The sequence below is a fragment of the Prunus persica genome, chromosome G1 (assembly GCF_000346465.2).
Source record: "Prunus persica cultivar Lovell chromosome G1, Prunus_persica_NCBIv2, whole genome shotgun sequence".
Lineage (NCBI taxonomy): Eukaryota > Viridiplantae > Streptophyta > Magnoliopsida > Rosales > Rosaceae > Prunus > Prunus persica.
The window spans coordinates 32400252-32419380 of NC_034009.1; the positions used below are offsets into that span (position 1 = coordinate 32400252).

The window sequence follows — 19129 nt, forward strand, 5'->3', positions numbered from 1 at the left end:
AACTAATAAAATAAAATACATGAATTACAACTAATTTTTTAAACAAAACATTAAAATACAATGAAATGAAAGGCAAGCAAACTAACTTAATGGTTTTGATTATTTAACCAATCCGTGTTGCTAGGTCCATCGTCACGAAATTTTTTTCGTCTTATAACATCCATTCGTTTTAGCTTCCAAAATTGTTTTGTTTCAGGGGACATATGACTTGTATCCATGGCCATAGTTTCCCGATCCTTTTTTTTTCAATATTTTATTTGCATATATACTCCCTTTTCTTTGCATATTCTAGTTGAATTGCCCTCTCATTTTCTTGGGTTTTCATGTCTATTTCAAGTCTCATGGCGTTTTGCCTTGAAATTTCCTCTCAAAATTTAGATGCATTAGTAGAATTACTCCCTCTCTTCGCCTTCGCCGCCTTCCTCCCAATAGGCCTCGACTCCTTTTCGATGGGTGAGTCTTGATTTATCGAGGAATCCATAGGCGAATCCGATGCCGGTGAATCATGGAGTGGCACCTCGTTCAACACCACTGTTGGACCCGTTGGAATAATTCAGAATCTCTTACAATTCTTCACTGTCTCCCAACATTGGGTATGGTTGAAAGTTTTTTTGCCTTGCCCAGTAGCATCATACCACATTTGTGCTTACATCATCTATATATATATAAAAAAATGAAAATGCAAGAAACTTTAAAAAATATTGGCAATGCAACCAAAAAAAAAAAAGAAATGCAAGAAATTTTAACAATTTATTGGAATTGCGATATCTATATTAAAATAGATATAGATATTGCAAGAAACATTTAAATAAATATTGAAAATACAAGAAATATTAACAAAATATAGAAATTGCAAGAAACATTTAAATAAAAATTAATATGAGATTAAAATTAATAAAACGAAAATTACAAATAATTTACCTCATTGCTACGATTTTCCCCGCTTATACGGTTGTCCATCTCTTTTGCCAAGGCATCTTTCCATTTTGCCAACTCTTTATTGAGAATTTTCCATATACTAGATAATGTCATTTCTGTACGAGTCAAACCCCCCGATCTTTCACAAAATTTGGTATGAATTCTTCTCCACATATGACAAAATTTCATCTCATTGCCTGTTATGGGACAATGACTAATTTGGACCCAACACTCACACAACAAAACATCTTCCATCATGCTCCATGCCCCTCCAGTTTCAATAGAAGAAGCCATAATATGATAGAGAAAAAAAAAAAACTTGAAAGTGAAAAAAATATTGAGTAGAAAGTGAATAATAGTAGAAGGAGAAGAAAATGTATGAGGATTTGGTGTTAAAAGTGAAGAGTACTGGTTGGTATTTATAGAAAAAAAATTCAGTAATGTTTTGGTATTTTTTTTAAAAAAATTTTGATTTTTTATTGCAAAAAAATTGGCTGCCGTTGGATTGTTGGAAAAAAGTTGATCGGAGAGCCCAGCGCGCGCCATGTGGAAGAGAGCTGTTGGTGGCACTGTACCGGGCGCGTCAAATTTTTTTAACGTTGGCACATACGTCAGCACAAAAACTTGGGCTGGCACTCGGGCCAGCCCAGTTCGCTGGGTCCCACCATCTGCCCGGGCGTCCTTTTGTTGCTAGAAACAGCATTTTGGGCCAAACCCCCCCAGCCCTCCCCTTGATCCCCTTGCTGAAAATGCTCTTACAGGCCAGCCCAGTTCGTTGGGCCCCACCATCTGCCCGGGCGTCCTTTTATTGCTAGAAACAGCATTTTGGGCCAAACCCCCCCAGCCCTCCCCTTGATCCCCTTGCTGAAAATGCTCTTACAGGCTCCACCACCACAATCCAAGTCTTGAGCTTGGGCTAAAACACGTTAGAAACCAAACGTTGGGGGGCCATGAAGTGAGCAATAACTCCAACCCATATAAAACCCGGGCCTCATCATAACCAAACTAAACCAAACCTAGATTTTCTCAAAAAAAACCAAACCTAGGGATGGATGGATGGATGGAATGGAAAAAGGACATGGCGCACCAAAACTGAAGAGTTAAAACTCATCGAACTCGCGGGCAGTGGCACGCACTCCCTCCCTTTGCGGTTTCGGAGCCCAGAGAAGTGAGAAGGAAGGACCTAGATCTTATCTCTCCCCTTCTTTCTCCTTTCCGCTAAAACGGTCGTCTAGGACCATCTTTCGCTTCCCCTTTTACCGCCTCTGTCTCTCTTTCTTTTCCCTCTCCCTTTTTCATGGCCATGGACCAATCTAGGGTTTGAAGAAACCAGCAAAATAAGGTAGCTCTCTAGCTCTCACGAACACACTTATTATCTCAAATGGATTTGAATGTGTCGAACTTTTTACGTAATTATGTTTATCTCTTCCTGTTCTTTTTGTTACGTATTGACGAATAATGTTTCCTCACTTCTGTTTGGTTGCTAAGAAAGGAGAGGAACATAATGCGGGGATTCCCAACTTTGGAACTTTTGGTTTCTTTTAGTTACTTATCATGAAAGCATACGTAGATGGTTGCTTTTTGTTTTTTCTTCAGTGCTTACAACGGTCTAAGCCTAACAAATTCTTGTTTGTGAAATGCATGCAAATTTTGTATAGCGTATAGTCTTAGTGAAAAAAGCAAATGACGTATGGAACGCTGCAGGAGGCATGTTTACCGGAAACCATTGATCAGAAAGAATATTTATTAGGTGATCCATCAAGGAACGAATACATATCCGTTGGAAAATTTTCTAAATAATTTATAATGTTGAAATTCTGTCGGAGGCATGATTTAAATGAATGTCTGAATAGAATATTTCTTTCTGTCCATAACAGCTTTTCAGTGTTTTGTGTTGAAAGTAATGAACCATGAAAACAAATCTAGAAAGAATATTTAAAATTATGCAACAATGTTTGGACATCCTATTGTATTAAAGAAAAAGGCTTATAAACCGGGAACTAAAAGCAGAAAGTATATGCAATGCACGTGGTCCTTATGCTACACATATTTATATTTTGATTCAAACACTAATCTAGAACTCAACTGTGTACTGATCGGAGCATACTTTGCAGCACAGGAAGATTTGGAAATAAGAAGTGATGATGAATGCAAGGAGAATAAAGTGTAGAAATCAGAGATGGGTGCTTCAACTGTCCAAATATTCGATAAGGCCAAACTACATTGATCAAGGTTCTTCTCAATCTTTGGTTCATAAAACAGTTTCGGGAAACCATGGTTCACATGGTAGTTTTATTAGAAGCCGCCTCATAGATTCATTTTCGCTGCGGAGTGTTGTTCCTGGTTATAGTTGCACTGGTTTGCTTGTGAGGTCTAATACATGTTTCAAGGGTAGTCAGTTACGTCCCTACAGTTCTGAAGGGGATGGAAGAAATGCAAGCGAGAATAATCGAGTACCAGTGAAAAGTGACGCTGATGTCGATAAAGGAAAGACTTCACAAGAAAAGGCTAGGGAAGATGCGAGGCATTTTGATGCACATGCTCTACTTGGGGAACAAGATCAAAAGGAATGGCTTAACAGTCAAAAGCTTACCAATGATAGTAAAAAGAAAGAGTCACCGTTTTTGACTAGACGAGAGAAGTTCAAAAATGAGTTTTCGAGGAGGATTGTTCCGTGGGAGAAGATAACTGTCTCATGGGATACATTTCCTTACTACATTCAGTAATTGCTTCTCATTAGTGTTTGGTATTGTTCCTTTCTTATCTATTGCTCATTACTTATCAGAAGATTTAAACATATTATTTTTATTATAGTGAACCTACGAAAAACCTTTTGGTGGAATGTGCTGCTGCCCATTTTAAACATAAAAATTTCACTTCCACTTATGGTTCTCGTTTGACATCTTCAAGCGGGAGAATACTGCTTCAGAGTGCTCCAGGTTGGTCACAAGTCCCAAGTCCCACAAATCAAATTATTGCCATGTGCGTTTCAATTTTTCCTAAGTGACTAATAATTTGTAGTTAAATTGTTTCATAGAAAATAATCAACTTACCATTTGTCTTGAGTATCTGCATGATATTGTCATCTGCAGGCACTGAACTTTACCGTGAGAGATTAGTTAGAGCTCTTGCAAAAGATCTCCAAGTTCCCCTACTGGTGCTTGACAGCAGTGTTCTTGCTCCCTATGTAAGTTTGAAAGAAATTGAATGTGTATCCCCCCCTCTGCTTAGTACTCACACTGTAAGATTTTGTACTAGTTAGTTTCTGTTAAATTTTGGAGCAGGATTTTGGTGATGATTGCCAATCAGAGTCTGAATCGGATGATGACGTGGAGGAGAGTACTTCAGATTCAGAGAATGAGGATGATGTGAATCATGAAGAAGATTGGACTAGTAGTAACGAGGCAAAATCAGATATTAGTGATAAAGATGAAGATGATGCGCATGCAAGAGCTGAAGCAGCACTCAAGAAGCTTGTTCCTATTGAAGACTTTGCAAAGGTATGGTTTTTGAATCATCAGGGTTTTTGTATCCTTATTTGTTCTACCCTAATTATATTACGGTGATTCATAAAGTCAAGTAGTGGTCTTATTGACGTCAATAGGAAATAAAAAACATTTGTTGTACATCTTTAATATGAAATAGCCGAATGACATGATATTATATGGATATATCATTGACATAGCGACTGGAGTTCGTGTAGTTACTAGTACAAGAAAATTAAGAGGAATACCCAATGAGTTCACAGCGGGTATGTGGGGTGTTGGAATATCAAATCTGGCTCATCTTTGTTATACTTTTGTATTTTTTTTTTCAATAGAAAAATGAATATTTGATAAGTAAGCTGCAATTATTTGGAAAGGATTTCTTGTTAATTATATTGAGATTGATGGTTTTAAAAGTTAAGTACAACTTCTGGAATATGAGGCATGTTTTAGAAGAAAAAAAGGAAAAATGCTCTTAACGATTTACATATGCTAGCCATGGTGCACTTACATATACTTTTCATAACCCATGATGTATGATCTGTGGTTCATATGTGGCAGATGGTATCTGGAGAATCTGAGAGTTCATCTGAATCCTCAAAATCAGAAGCTGCTGAGACTTCTGATAAATCCAAACGACCACTAAAGAAAGGTTCCATATTTGGATTCATCCCTTTTGTCTATATTGCAAATTTTATGTGTTTTTTATGTGTGTTTTCCTCAGTTGATAAGATTTTATGTTTCTTGTTCTCTTATTATGTGTGCTCTAGTGTTCTTCTTTATAATTCTTTTTCTCTTATTCTGGTACTACATTTTGTGAGAAAGGTTATTCTTTGTGAATTAGTTATTTTGGTTATCAATTTTAAATGTCTTTGGGTCCCCACTGGGAAAATTGAAGTAACAACGCAACTCTCTGCATTTTTGGTGCTCATAACTTTCCAAATTACAAGTGAAACCAATTACAAAATCCTTTCTTCTGGATGCTTTTCTATTTAGTCAGTTGTGCTTTACTTGTTTATTTTATTAATATATAGGTTCTGCTGTTTTCTCTTTTGGTGTGGAAACATGTTCATTTCTGCTCTTGATGGTATTTTTCAAGTGACACATTTTGTTAGAATCTCTGGTTCCTGTTCTCACTTCTATCCTTTAGAGGCATGGTCAAAGTAGGTGTAGTAACACTTTTGATGGCAGTAGTTTTGGAAGTTAATATGTTTGTGTGCGGGTAGTGTGGATTTTGTGTTGGCAGTGTAGTTGAGGCAGTGTGGTGGCCGTTGATTGCAGTAGTTTATCTTTCTACAACATATTGGAAAATATTATGTTTTGTTGCCATTCTTTATTGGGAAACCTTTCTTATCAATAAGTTTATTGCTTCATCTTTTTCAGGTGATCGAGTGAAGTACATTGGGCCTTCTTTACATGTTGAAGCTGATAACAGGTCATGAATTATTTCTTTCATTTGTTTGCTTAATTTTGTGTTCATAGATTTTCAGAATATTCTTGGTTTGTTTTCTGCATTATATAATGCATTTGTTTTTGTTGCTCTGAAAAAAGGGAACATGGTTTTCAAATATTTACAACGCATGAGTCTAAAATGTAATTGTTTTTCATAAAAAATTGAAAGTGTATTTTGAAGCTCATGAATGTGACTTTCTCTCCAATCTTTTGGATAATGAAACTTCTGGAATACAAAAAGAATTTTTTTTGAAAACGTGCTCAAGTAATGTGTTGTACCTAGTTAAAATTGAAAATTGTACCTCCATTCTGACAAAGGAGGCTAGTGTAACTTCTCAAATTGGGGAAGAGGGGGCCATTTATGTGTGACTAAACCTTAAGATAGGGTGGTGTAGCTTATTGATGATATTTTTGGTGTAGCAGATATTATATACGACTTGATTAGGCACCAGGTTCATGAAACAACTTAGCACCCTATTTTTAGATGAGGCGCTTCCCAGGCTTCTGGCAGTGCATAATACCTTTTAGGCATGGATATTTTGTGCATAATTGAGATTGATTCATTAGCTTAGAAGGATAAAACTGGGGTCCAGTCGTAAGCTTTAAAAGGATTCTTGTTCGTATAAGTCTTTGATGCTACTTTGTCAACTTTTGAAAAAAACTATATGTTTTCAGTTCTGTTTCTCTGGGGCTTTTAATGAGCTTGCATATTTTTGAGTTAGGTTCCCAGCAGTTTGTAAATAATGCAATACGGGGTCCTATTGGGATTTTTAGCCAGAATCTGTAGATAAGACAGTGTTGAACCACTGACTTCTTAGGTCTTGTATATTGAACACTTACACGCATGCTGCCCGGAATATGATATCTATGGTCTGTCTTTCAGAGCCCTTTAGGATGATCTCATCCCCACATGAACTCTGACTTCGCCCTCACCTTACATTGACATATATAATGCAATACAGGGTCCTATTGGGGAAGATATCGACATCTGATGGTCCAAGGAATGCTTATACCATTTTCCGTGGCAGGTGGGTTGGTAAGTCGCCAATGTGTAGGGGAAGGAATACAGTAGCACATTATTAGATGTCCCGCTTTTGCTTTTCTCAAAATTCTTTTGTTTTTTTGGTATACCGTTATCCTTCTTAGGACCTTAGTTCAACCCTTTTCTTCCATACTCTATTGTCTATATCCATGATCCATTATCTCTCCATTCAGTAAACAGGCTTATTCATTTTAAATACTTCAAAAAGATGTTAGTGGCTCTCAACCTTGATTTTAGGGCAACTATTTTGACTCCTTATGGAGGGTATGTGAGTGCATTGCTAGAAATAAGCTGCCAACTTTTGCATAAAAGGGTATGTCAGCCTTTAAAGTGAATTGTAGTAGTGATGTCATTAGTTTTGGCTCTGCCCTGAATTGGAGGCACTCATCCAAGACCATGTATATCACGAGTACGGTCAGAGATGATTCATTGTAGGTTGAATTGAAGTTTATCTAGTGTTTTCAAAGAAAAATTGGGGTTTTATCAACTCTTTTTTTTCTTGCAGTCTCTGTCATTACTGTATCATTTCTGTTATGCTATTAGAAAATTCTAAGTACGCAGTGGTTTCAGTATTATTGTTCATTGATAAATGTGCAGTTGATTTCTTTGCATATCCATAATTCTTAAATCTTCTTACTCGTTCTGATGAATTTGACATCTGTGCAGGCCTTTACCAAAGGGTCAACGTGGGGAGGTATATGAGGTGAGTGGAGATCGAGTTGCTGTTCTTTTGGATGTTAAAGAGAAGACAGGAAGTGAAGTGGATAAAGAAGAGAAAGAAGGAGAGCAGCCTGCAAATCCACCAGTTTATTGGATACTTGGTACAATTTGCTCCGGATCCTTTGAGTTTTCTTCATCTTCTGTTGACACATGTCCTAAATTTTTACGGACAAGTGAATGTTGCAAGCAGAAAACAGAGTAGTGGTTTCAAAATTTGCCAACTGATAATAGCATGATGTCTACCAGTTTTATCTAATAATGCATATGGTCTATGACTTTATTTATTTTTCTTTTATCATATCAATATATGACATCTTACCTTGTTGGCTAATGTAAATCAATTTAACACATGTGAGGGGCCTCATTGCTCAATGCTTATTCTTTTAGGCTTGCATAATGTTAATACCCAAACTCGTGCTGTTGGTATTATCATCTTCTGTTTTGTGTTCTTGAACCATATTGTTTGCTCGTGAGTTTCATCAGTAATAATAAATCCCGGTAATATTATCATCAGGATACCTCAGATAATGACATTGAGAGAAAAGGCTTAACTAGGTTTGGTTTTAGCATGATGTAGCATATTAAGATGTTGATGGAAATTCTGGTAGTGATTCTTCCAATGACATACTGACAAGTTTCTCTTACATACAGCTAAGGACATTGAGCATGTTCCTGACACTCAGACTGAGGATTGTTATATTGCAATGGAGGCCTTAAGTGAGGTACGGTACACAATGCTAAAAGATAAGAAATAACAAAGGAAGCCCATGACTTTGTGTTCTCATGCGTGAAGTTTTTCATCTATAAACAGTATCTGAATTTTCATTGCTTGCAGGTATTGCATGCCAAGCAACCTCTTATTGTCTATTTTCCAGACTCTTCTCAATGGCTGTCTAGAGCAGTTCCCAAGTCGGATCGTAAGGATTTTGTCTCTAAGGTGCAAGAAATTTTTGACGGGTTATCAGGTCCTGTTGTTTTGATTTGTGGGCAGAACAAAATTGAATCCGGGTCAAAGGAGAAAGAGAAATTTGTAAGTGTTAAAGATTCTTTTCATGGGATACCGATACATCCGGTTTTGTCCTTACATGTTTATGAATTTGTGGCTAACTTTCTCACAGCTATTTAAAATTTATAGCTAACACTTTTCCTTCTATTTTCCTTTACAAATATTGTGTAATAGACGATGATACTTCCAAATTTTGGGCGCCTTGCAAAGCTGGTAATCCTCTATTCTCTAGGAGTAAAATGAACTTTGACACGTGCATTATTGTGAGTTTTCCTTTGTTTAAACTTGACTGTTCTTTTGTCTCTAGTAGCACACACGAGTTTATAATGGCCCCAGGCAACATTTCTTGATTGACAATAAATAAGGCACCAACTTTTTTTATGTTTGGTTTTTCTTCAAATTTTGCCCTTATGGCTAAAGCCGTATTGAACTTCTTGTTGTACAGCACCTGATAGAATGCAAGCTTTTACTTGCGTGACTTAGAAGTCTCACATTCTTGTTTTGGCATGTGTTTCAAAACAGTTTCCAACTGAATACTAGATGGTCTTTCTAGTGCCATTGGTTATTCCAAGTTACCCACTCATGAAATGTCAAAAAGGGATTTGTAAGAGCTGTAAAATGAACAGACCAATTACCCTTTAAAGCAACAAGTATAGTTATTTCGTCAACATGAGTATACTTATCTCGTAAATTTTGTAGCTGCTTGCATTACCAGTTCTTCTTATAGATAGAAACCTGTATTGTAGACATTTGTGGTTATCTATAGGCGATCCTCCTCTTTCTTGTTCTCAACACATGGTTCTTAAGCATTGATGAAATTTCCTTCTAGATATAGAGCAGCGTTATCTCAAAAATGATGGTTTGCTCATCTAGTTCTTCAAATTTCAACTTTGATGCTTTCATGATACTGGAATGAACCATCATTACTATTTTTCTTCTCCTTGGCTAATCAAAAACATTTTGCTGCTCTCGGGGTTCCTATATAGTTTTCATTGTTCAAAATTAACATACTTGTTACTTGGATTCTAGGCAATATTTATCCAAATATTGTGTTGTCATTTTTTCTCTAATTGACAAATTACTTATTTGCTGTTTCCAGCCTCTCTCTCTTAAGCGTCTTACTGAGGGACTTAAAGCAACAAAGAGATCGGATGACAATGAAATATATAAGCTATTCACAAATGTTTTCTGCTTATATCCCCCGAAGGTAAATGTTGTACTTCCTCCTGTACATAATCTATGATTAGGGAGTTTTTTTCTTCCAGATCTTTCATGCATTAATTTTTGCTTTATCTTAACATTTGTGATACTTAAGATGGGCCCAAAGTGATTGGATTGCCTCGTGTATTTCTAGATGGATATATCTGTGCTCAGGTGTAATATGAATATTCTAGTTTCTCTTGAGAAGTGTTAAACTCGATGGGTACATTAGTTGGAGCTTTGTGTGATAGCTGAAATTAAATTTTGTATAGGTACATCATAGATATACATATGCAAGTACTTATTTCTTTTCCATGCATCTTATCTTCCTTTCCTCTCCTTGTCTTCTTTTGCAGGAGGAAGAGGAACTTCAAACATTCAATAAACAGGTTGAAGAAGATGGGAGAATTGTTATATCGAGGAGCAATTTAAATGAATTACATGAGGTATTTTTTTAGTTCTGAAATTGTTGCAAGTGGTCAGTGATGTATTGTGCCATTTAACTTGTTCTTTTGATTCACGCTACTAGTCTGATTTGGGGTTGTCTTGGGGGTGGGTGATGTAGAACAGCCTGTAGGTTTAGAGTAAACAGCCCATAGGTTTAGAATAAACACTTGAGCAATAGAACAGAGGAGAAATAAGGGATCGAGGAGAAGAATTAGGCCTTCTCCAACCCATGAGGGGCTAAACCCAAATTTTCCCCGTCCAAAAAGTAACTATTTGGGTTTCGCCCGGACTTAAAATGTTTTTTCTCCCAACCCTCCGGACTCATTTTTTAAGTCCACACCTTTATTAAATTGTTTAAGAATAGTTTAAGTCTATTTTTTTAAATGGAAAACTTTTCTTCATTTAATCTTTTTAAATAACATCATAATTTAATTTTTTTGAACAATTTGACCTAAAAAAATTAGAAATTCCATAAATTTAATTTTATTCCAAAAGTCAGCAACGTGGGCCCAGTCACTTTTTAAAGTTACTATTAGATTTAAAAAAAAGGAGACATTTGAATTGCAAAGGCACTTCACTAGGAGCAGACACGTGGCATGGCCCAACAGACAAACCCACCAGAGCTGGCCCCAGCTCGGGCCCCAGTGTTTTTCTGATGCACATGGGCTGTGCCACCTCAGCATGGGCTACACTAAATAGTTTTGGGTCCAGGCAATACTTGGACTGGTATTTGGGTCCAAATCTGGGTTTTCCCAAATTTTTTCCCCTTCATTTTCTTGGGTTGGGAGAGGTTTGGGGCAATAATTTGGGATATTTTGGGTTAAGGTCCTTGGGTTGGAGATGGCCTTAGAGATCGAAGAGACGAAGGGAAAGGAAGGAATCAGAGAGTTTAAAATAAGGAAATTTATCATTAATCAAAGTCTAGGAAAAGGAAAAGTAAACTTTAAGCAAATTAACTAATAAGAGATCCTTTAATAAGAAGGAATCTTTAAGAATTAGGAAAACTAATCCAAGTAGAAGTAGGAAAACTAATAATATGCATTCTGCATCATTCTCCCCTACCGAAAAAGAACTCGACATCAGCGAGTAGACCAAGATTACGAACGACGACGACGTTTGTAAGTATGGATGATGGGAGGACGGGATGCAGCCAAATCAAGATCATGAAGAGCATCCTGATAACTTTGCAGAAGAGTGGAATCCAACTGGCGAAATTCAGCTTCTGTAATCCAAGTATCCTCAGTAGCAGGCCTTCCAACCCAACGAACCAGATAACGGGTAGAACCTCCAGTAGATGAGGCCAGAACTTCATGATCCAAGACGTCCTTAATCTGATCTGTAGGGGCAGAACTAGTAGAAGGAATACGTGGCACCATAGGAGGAGTGGAACCCTGAGCAACATACATAGAAATAGGTGGAGAAAAGGTGCCCCAATAAGGAGATAAATCAGGAATATTGAAAATGGGACTTACATGCATATCTGCGGGCAACTCAATCAAGTAAGCATTGGACCCAAGCTTCTTAATGATATGATAAGGACCCATCGAACAAACATGAAGCTTCTTAAAAGATTGCTTAGGAAAACACTCAGGACAAATCTGCACCATAACAAAATCCCCTTCCTGAAACTCTTGTTGACGACGATGAGCATTGACTGCCAGTTTATAAGTGTCGGTGTGCATGGATATCTGCCTATGGACGTCATCATGCAGTTGCCTAATATGTTCAGCAAACGACGTAGCAGAATCTGAGGCGTGGGCAGCCACAGGAAGAGCAACTAAATCAACAGGTGATCGGGGAGAAAACCCATGAACAACCTCAAAAGGACTCTTACCGGTACTTCGATTAACTGAGTTGTTATAAGCAAACTTAGCCATAGGCAACAAGAGATCCCAATTACCGGGTTTATCCCCAACTAAACAATGGAGTAAATCACCAAGGCTGTGATTAACCACCTCAGTTTGACCATCTGCTTGGGGATGGAAAGTAGAAGAAAAACTTCAAAGTGGTACCCAAAAGCTTCCACAAAGTCTTCCAAAAATAACTAACAAATTTGACGTCACGATCAGAAACAATGGAGACTTGGAGGCCATGCAAACGGACTACTTCCTTAAAAATAACTTGGCTGCATAAGAAGCATTAGTATTTTTGGCACAAGGCAGAAAATGTGCCATTTTAGAAAAACAATCAACTACGACAAAGATAGAGTCATAGCCGCGACTAGTCTTAGGTAAACCAAGCACGAAACCCATACTAAGATCCTTCCATGGGGCATGAGGTATTGGTAGAGGGGTATATAAACCTGTGTTACGTTTGCGAGCTTTAGCTAGCTGGCGTGTGTGGCATTGGGAGATGAGATGAGCAACATCACGTTTTAACAACGGCCAATAGAAACGATCTTCCACCAAGGCAATAGTCTTATCTTTGCCTAAATGTCCTGCGAGGCCGCCACCATGTAGTTCCCAAACAAGGAATTCACGAAGAGAAGTACGGGGAATACACAATTGTGTTCCTCGAAATAAGAACCCATTCCTTGTAATAAAGTCTACATATTCGCAACGGTTACCATTGGAAACTTCATGAAAAATAATTCCAAAATCTGGACAAGACGAATATTCAGTATTAATACGATCAAACCCGGTTACCTGAACTGTCATTGTGTGCAAAATAGTAGCCATGTGACTAAGGGCATTGGCTGCCTTATTGTCAACGAGGCTCTGATACCAATTGATGTAGAACAGCCCGTAGGTTTAGAATAAACACTTGAGCAATAGAACATAGAAGATATAAGGGATCGAGGAGAAGAATTAGAGATCGAAGAGACGAAGGGAAAGGGAAGGAATCAGAGAGTTTAAAGTAAGGAAATTTATCATTAATCAAGTCTAGGAAAAGGAAAAGTAAACTTTGAGAAATAGGAAAGTAAATTAACTAATAAGAGATCCTTTAACAAGAAGGAATCTTTAAGAATTAGGAAAACTAATAATATGCATTCTGCGTCAGTGGGGTTCCTTGAACCTCTTTGACCTATTGGATTATTTTTGAATTGCAGGTTCTTGAGGAAAATGAGTTATCGTGCACGGACTTGTTGCTAGTAGATACTGATGGTGTCATCTTGACAAAGCGAAGTAAGAAACCCTGAGTTCCAATTTACCAATATCAATATTTTGATGTCAGAAATGTGTTATATATTGCAGAATTTTCAAACAAAATTTTTAATGACCATGTCTTAATAGTTAATTCTATTATGTTTATTTTCCCAGAAGCTGAGAAAGTAGTCGGCTGGGCGAAAAACCATTACTTGTCATCTTGCCTTCTTCCTTCCATTAAAGGCGAAAGATTGCATCTGCCTCGCAAAAGGTACTTGTTTCATCTGTCATATATTGTGTGTTCAAGTTTAAAATAACCCTGACGTTTACCATTCTTGTTATTTTTGTAAAGCCTTGAAATAGCAATTTCACGTTTGAAGGAGCAAGAAACTTTGTCTCGGAAACCCTCTCAAAATTTGAAGGCATGCGTTTAATTGCCTTGTATGAGAAATGTTATAACAATTTGAGTTTTTTGTGTATTGTTTCACCTTTAACATATAGAAAACTATTGCAGAACCTTGCAAAGGATGAATATGAGAGCAACTTTGTTTCAGCAGTAGTACCTCCCGGTGAAATTGGTGTTAGGTTTGATGATATAGGTGCTCTAGAGGATGTGAAAAGAGCACTGAATGAACTTGTCATTCTTCCAATGAGGAGACCGGAGCTTTTCTCTCATGGAAACTTGTTGCGGGTATTTATTTTAATCTTGTCCATAGTTTCTTCTATGCTTAAGTAAGTGTCTGATCATGTGAAACTTCCTTGCCAGCCCTGCAAAGGAATATTACTTTTTGGGCCTCCTGGAACCGGGAAGACCCTTCTTGCCAAGGCACTTGCAACAGAAGCTGGGGCGAACTTTATCAGTATAACTGGTTCTACTCTAACATCAAAGGTATGCCTTCCAGTATCTAAAATCTGCCACTGGTTCGTTTAATTCCATGAACTAAGTACCATGCTTAATTGTTTTTTGCTTGAAATTAAATATTACTTGTCAAGATTAATTATATGTGAAACGTTTTCTCTGTATGACTGTTACTTTCGCTGTTACAGGCTTATCTGATGCAAAAGCTAGAGAACCTCATCTATTTTTTAAGGCATTTTCTTCATAGTGTATCTTGTATGCACTTGTCCACGACTAAGTTGCACTCTTTATGTTTCTTCCATGCCGCCCCACCTAAAAAAACATCCCAAAGCAAACAGTATAATTCCTGGATTACATTCTCTAGATTACTTTTGTGTTTCAATGTTTTAAATCTGGATTAAAGTTATCCTTCTTAAGTTGGGAGATCTAGTATGCACAATAATGTGCTTGTGGGACTTCATGTATTCTTTCCAGGAGGTGTCTTATAGGTTAGCTGAATCCGCTTAAAAAATCTAGTTAATATTGGCTTATGTTTGGGATTATAAGGTGTTAGTACTTTTAATTTTCATATGCACAGGATTAGATTCTACTTCTTTGAACTTGATATATTTGAATTTGAATATCAATTTTGAGAGAGAGAATTGAGTTTGGTTTTGTGCTTGAAATTGTAGACAAATAAGGAGCTTTACGTTGATTTTTATCTGGGAGATATTTATGTCTTTGTAACTTTTATTAATTTAATACAGTGGTTTGGAGATGCTGAAAAGCTGACCAAGGCTCTCTTCTCCTTTGCCAGCAAGCTTGCTCCTGTCATAATATTTGTTGATGAGGTGAGTTTTTCTTTTCGAGGTAAAAAATGATGTGCAACAAACTAGTTCCTTTTGTTTACTGAAACCTCCTAATATATATTTGAGAAATTTTATGGAGATTGAAAGCATTATATACTGTAGAAAAAGAGTTGTTTTCATTGATGATTGTTATGGGTATGACCCTGGATTTATGACTATCTTGTTATAAATTTATGTTGTAGGTTGATAGTTTGCTTGGTGCTCGTGGTGGTTCTTTTGAACATGAGGCAACTAGAAGAATGAGAAATGAATTCATGGCAGCTTGGGATGGATTGAGGTCTAAAGACAGTCAAAGAATTCTTATTCTTGGGGCTACAAATCGGCCATTTGACCTTGATGATGCTGTCATTCGTCGCTTACCAAGAAGGTGTGTTGATTTATAAGAATGCATCCAGATTGGTTATGGTGGTTTTATCAATTGTTTGTCTCATTTTTTAGGTAGTAGGTACTGCTGATATTGACAGAAAAAAACTCAAGCTTAAACATTTTTACTAAGTTATGTTGGGTTGCTTTGTAGGATATATGTTGACTTACCTGATGCTGAAAATCGTATGAAGATTTTGAGAATATTTCTTGCTCAAGAGAATCTGGAACCTGGTTTCCAGTTTGAGAAACTTTCACATGCAACTGAGGGATACTCTGGCAGCGATTTGAAGGTATTACTTTGATGGTAAATCATGGAATTTCATTGTGGTATATCTCACACATAAAATATTGTTTTTCAGAACCTTTGCATTGCTGCTGCGTATAGACCTGTCCAGGAACTTTTAGAAGATGAAAAAAAGGTACATGCCTTTAGAGATTATCTTACAATATCTATTTTGGGGCATGTAGCCCAAGATGTTCTTACTAATATGGTAGAAGTAAACATCTAATATGAATTTTTGTGGTTTATCATGGAATTTTTGTGGTTTAGCTGTTATTTTCCGAGTTTTCAGCCTTGTGCTGCACACCTTCATCTTTATGTGCTACGTGAAAAAATGTTTACTGATTTAACTTTCCCTACTTGGTGGTGTTTGGTCACTCATCGTACAGGAAAGCAGAAGTGATGTATCCCCAGCGTTAAGGCCGCTTAATTTAGATGATTTTATTCAATCAAAAGCGAAGGTAAAGAACTTAAGTTATATAATTTTGTTATTCCTTTCTGTTTAGTACTTTACTATCCTGTGACATAATGGTCGCAAAGAGGCTGTTTAAGCAACAAGTTTGTCATATTACCATGGGAAAAATATACTTGCCACAAGGACGGACACAAATACTCTTTATTTTCCCCATGGATGTGGGCACGTTTCTGGACATACCACTTCCGTTTGTGTTTTTTGTTTTTGAATATATTTATCTCTGTTAGTTACAAGCACTAATTATTACCGATATGGCGGTTGTTTATTTGTAATTTGATTATGTAGGTTGGGCCATCAATTTCCTATGATGCTTCAAGCATGAACGAACTTAGGAAATGGAATGAACAATACGGAGAAGGCGGAAGCAGAAGAAAATCACCATTTGGTTTTTGAAGCTGACCTTACAAGAGTTATTTTTCCTTATATATTCTTAGAGAGAGAAAGGCCTACCTTGCAGGCTTCTCTCTTTATCTATTCGTGGAGGAAGAAGAAAAAAAGCCCCCAACTGCGGAAGCTTTTCGTTCTTTATGCATTCTTGGAGGAAAACGAAAGAAGATAAAATCCCAACTTTGGAGGCTTAGTTAACATTAGGAAGAAAGCCCTCTTTTTTCATCCTTTTTGAGCGGATGAGAGAGATGGCCTCAACAAATATTGTACTATCTTGTAGTTTCATAGAATTTTTTAATTTTTTCTCAATTTTCCTTTCCCTGTAAAATAACATTACCAGAACTATTGTTTTTTTTTTTTGGTTGGTCAAGCAGAACTATTGTTTTAGTAACACTTTTAGTTATGTCAGCGAATATAGTACTGCCTTGACCACCCGAGTGTTTTCTTTTAGGTATTTTAAAGACATATATAAAGCAAGGACCACTAGTGTAGTTTTTTTGGAGTAATTGCTCCTCCAGATAAGGTTTTTAGGTTTAAGCCTTAACATTTGTGTTGTGTTTGAGTTTAATATATTATTGCCACTGCTCGTAAAAAATACATAAAGAGCCGGAGCAAAAGTTTCTAAACTATTTGTATTCCGAAAACTGGGGTTGGTGGAGTTTTAACTTTCATCCAACGGTCCCAACTAGGCGTGGTGAAATATTTTGTGGGCTTGAAAGTCAGCTGACCGTGCAAATCTAACTTAAACTTGTAAGTAGAAAATTGTGCGAAAAGCAAAGGACACTGCTTTTATTTAAAATTCCTTTGCCTTGGTCATATTAAGGAGTTTAGGCAATCTCTAGCCTTGGGCCATAGGCTAAATATAGCCTTAAAATAATGCGAAACTCATCTCTAGTTATGAGCTTAAAAAAAATTTGCCAATTTTGGAGGGTTACAATTAGCCATTTAGCCATGTGACTAGGCTACTTGTAGCCCAATTATAGCTCATGCCAAATTTTTTTGTGGCCCCAACGTATATACTTTCCAAGAAGAGAAAGTATCACGCGTGGGCGTAAGCACGAAACATATAGTATGTACTTTTCAAGAAGAGAAAATATCACGCGTGGGCGTCAGTTAGCCATTAGTTTTTTTTCTTTTAACCTTTTTAAATGTATGTAAATTTGTTTTGTTTTTAAAAGAATTTATGACGGTCATAACCATTTGAAACGTTACTTTTTCTCTTTGAAAAAAATTATAAACAATTGGTTCTGACCGTTGGGAGAGCTAAATTTATAGCCCTGGACTACATTCTGTCTAAATATTACTCCATCCCGCCCCCCTTCGCGTTCAACGCCGTCCCATTAACCCCTTAAATGAGCTTGCGTGGTAGGAAAAGTGAGCCAATTCACACACGTGGTGGTGCTTATGTGAAAAGAGATGAGTGTTGTCTCAAAGAAGGGGATTAAAAGGGGTTCTTTATCAATAGGGTTCAGAAATAGCTTTGGATTTTGGGATTTTGGCAAAGAAAAATGGCGCGACGACAATATATTATATTTTATAGCTGCCAATGTAGGAATCCATGTCGGGTGAAGACATCGTGAACTGAAGCTAACCCATGAAGGAGGTTTCAATTCTATCGAAATGTAAGGAATTGACATATTTGTTGGTTTTTAAGTTTGAATATGTGTGTTTCCCCGATGTTGATATATGAGTTAATTGATATAGGGGAGGAACAATGAATGTGAGCATTTTGAGTGGTACGATCCTGAGATGTGCCCCCGTTCTAAGGCCATCATACCATGGTTGCTGAGGAATCATACAAGAAGAAGTGGTTGTTCTTCGTGCAAAGCATAAGAAATTGTGGGTAGTTTTGGTTGTTAGTTGGTTTTTGGGTTTTGCTTGAGTTTTGTGGTAGATCTCATGTGTTTCAATGAAAGGAATGTAAATGAAACATTGGAAGCACATGTGTTTTGTGGTATATCTCATTTGTAATTTTAGTTGTTAAAGAAATGGAAATGAAACATTAGAAGCACTTTGGTAAATTACAACCTTACATAGCCGTATGATCATTTTTTCCCTAAGCCATAATACATAACAAGCACTAAATTTAACATTTAACAAGCAATAAAAGGAAATTACAACATTGTATTGATAAATTTCCAAATTACAAGCAGTTTGGCAAATTGTCCCTAAACAACTTACATTCCAAGCACAAAATATTTGTCATTTCTCTCACTTTCCAATCTCACCCACACCCTTCATACCTCGAAGACCTCACCCTCCCTTATTCATCGTCTGTGCAATTTCTCACCACACCCACCCTTACTCCTGATAAGGAGCTTGAATGAGGGTTTTTTAAAAAGTCAAAAATACCCCTTGCATGTTCAATTTATTTTTATTTTAATGGGAAATTGGATGGTGTTAGTGTCATATGACATTTCATGAATTTTGAAAATTTAATGTGACATTTCTCTTAAAATTTTATTTGAGGTAACAAATTGAAATTAGTGTATAAGTTCAAGTGACATTTAAAGTTTTTCCTTTATTTTTTTTCACTTAAAAATAAACTAAGCAGCTTG

At 36.8% G+C, this 19129-nt stretch overlaps 1 protein-coding gene across 3 annotated transcripts; it reads left to right on the forward strand.

The window, feature by feature from the left end:
• On the forward strand, positions 1966–17194 carry LOC18793237. 3 transcript variants are annotated; one of them, XM_020553992.1, is made up of 25 exons: positions 1966–2260; positions 3033–3640; positions 3733–3857; positions 4011–4105; positions 4203–4418; positions 4965–5055; positions 5787–5838; positions 6818–6883; positions 7564–7718; positions 8269–8339; positions 8453–8647; positions 8798–8836; positions 9723–9830; positions 10180–10269; positions 13320–13395; positions 13531–13627; positions 13709–13778; positions 13871–14047; positions 14123–14245; positions 14962–15045; positions 15246–15430; positions 15581–15719; positions 15789–15848; positions 16099–16170; positions 16470–17194. In XM_020553992.1, the coding sequence occupies exons 2-25, from the start codon at positions 3060–3062 to the stop codon at positions 16575–16577; spliced, it is 3075 nt and encodes a 1024-aa protein (XP_020409581.1). In that variant the 5' UTR covers positions 1966–2260; positions 3033–3059; the 3' UTR covers positions 16578–17194. The 3 variants fall into 3 exon arrangements, with proteins under 3 accessions (XP_020409581.1, XP_020409582.1, XP_020409583.1); XM_020553993.1 differs by having other exon boundaries at positions 3038–3640; XM_020553994.1 differs by lacking the exon at positions 6818–6883.

Excerpts from the sequence above, each read along its gene's own strand:
- LOC18793237 (XM_020553992.1), top strand. The coding sequence starts at position 3,060 with ATGATGAATGCAAGGAGAATAAAGTGTAGAAATCAGAGATGGGTGCTT. Across the intron at positions 8,340-8,452 it reads CAATGGAGGCCTTAAGTGAG|GTATTGCATGCCAAGCAACC; the intron begins GTACGGTACACA and ends CATTGCTTGCAG. Across the intron at positions 14,246-14,961 it reads GTTCTACTCTAACATCAAAG|TGGTTTGGAGATGCTGAAAA; the intron begins GTATGCCTTCCA and ends AATTTAATACAG.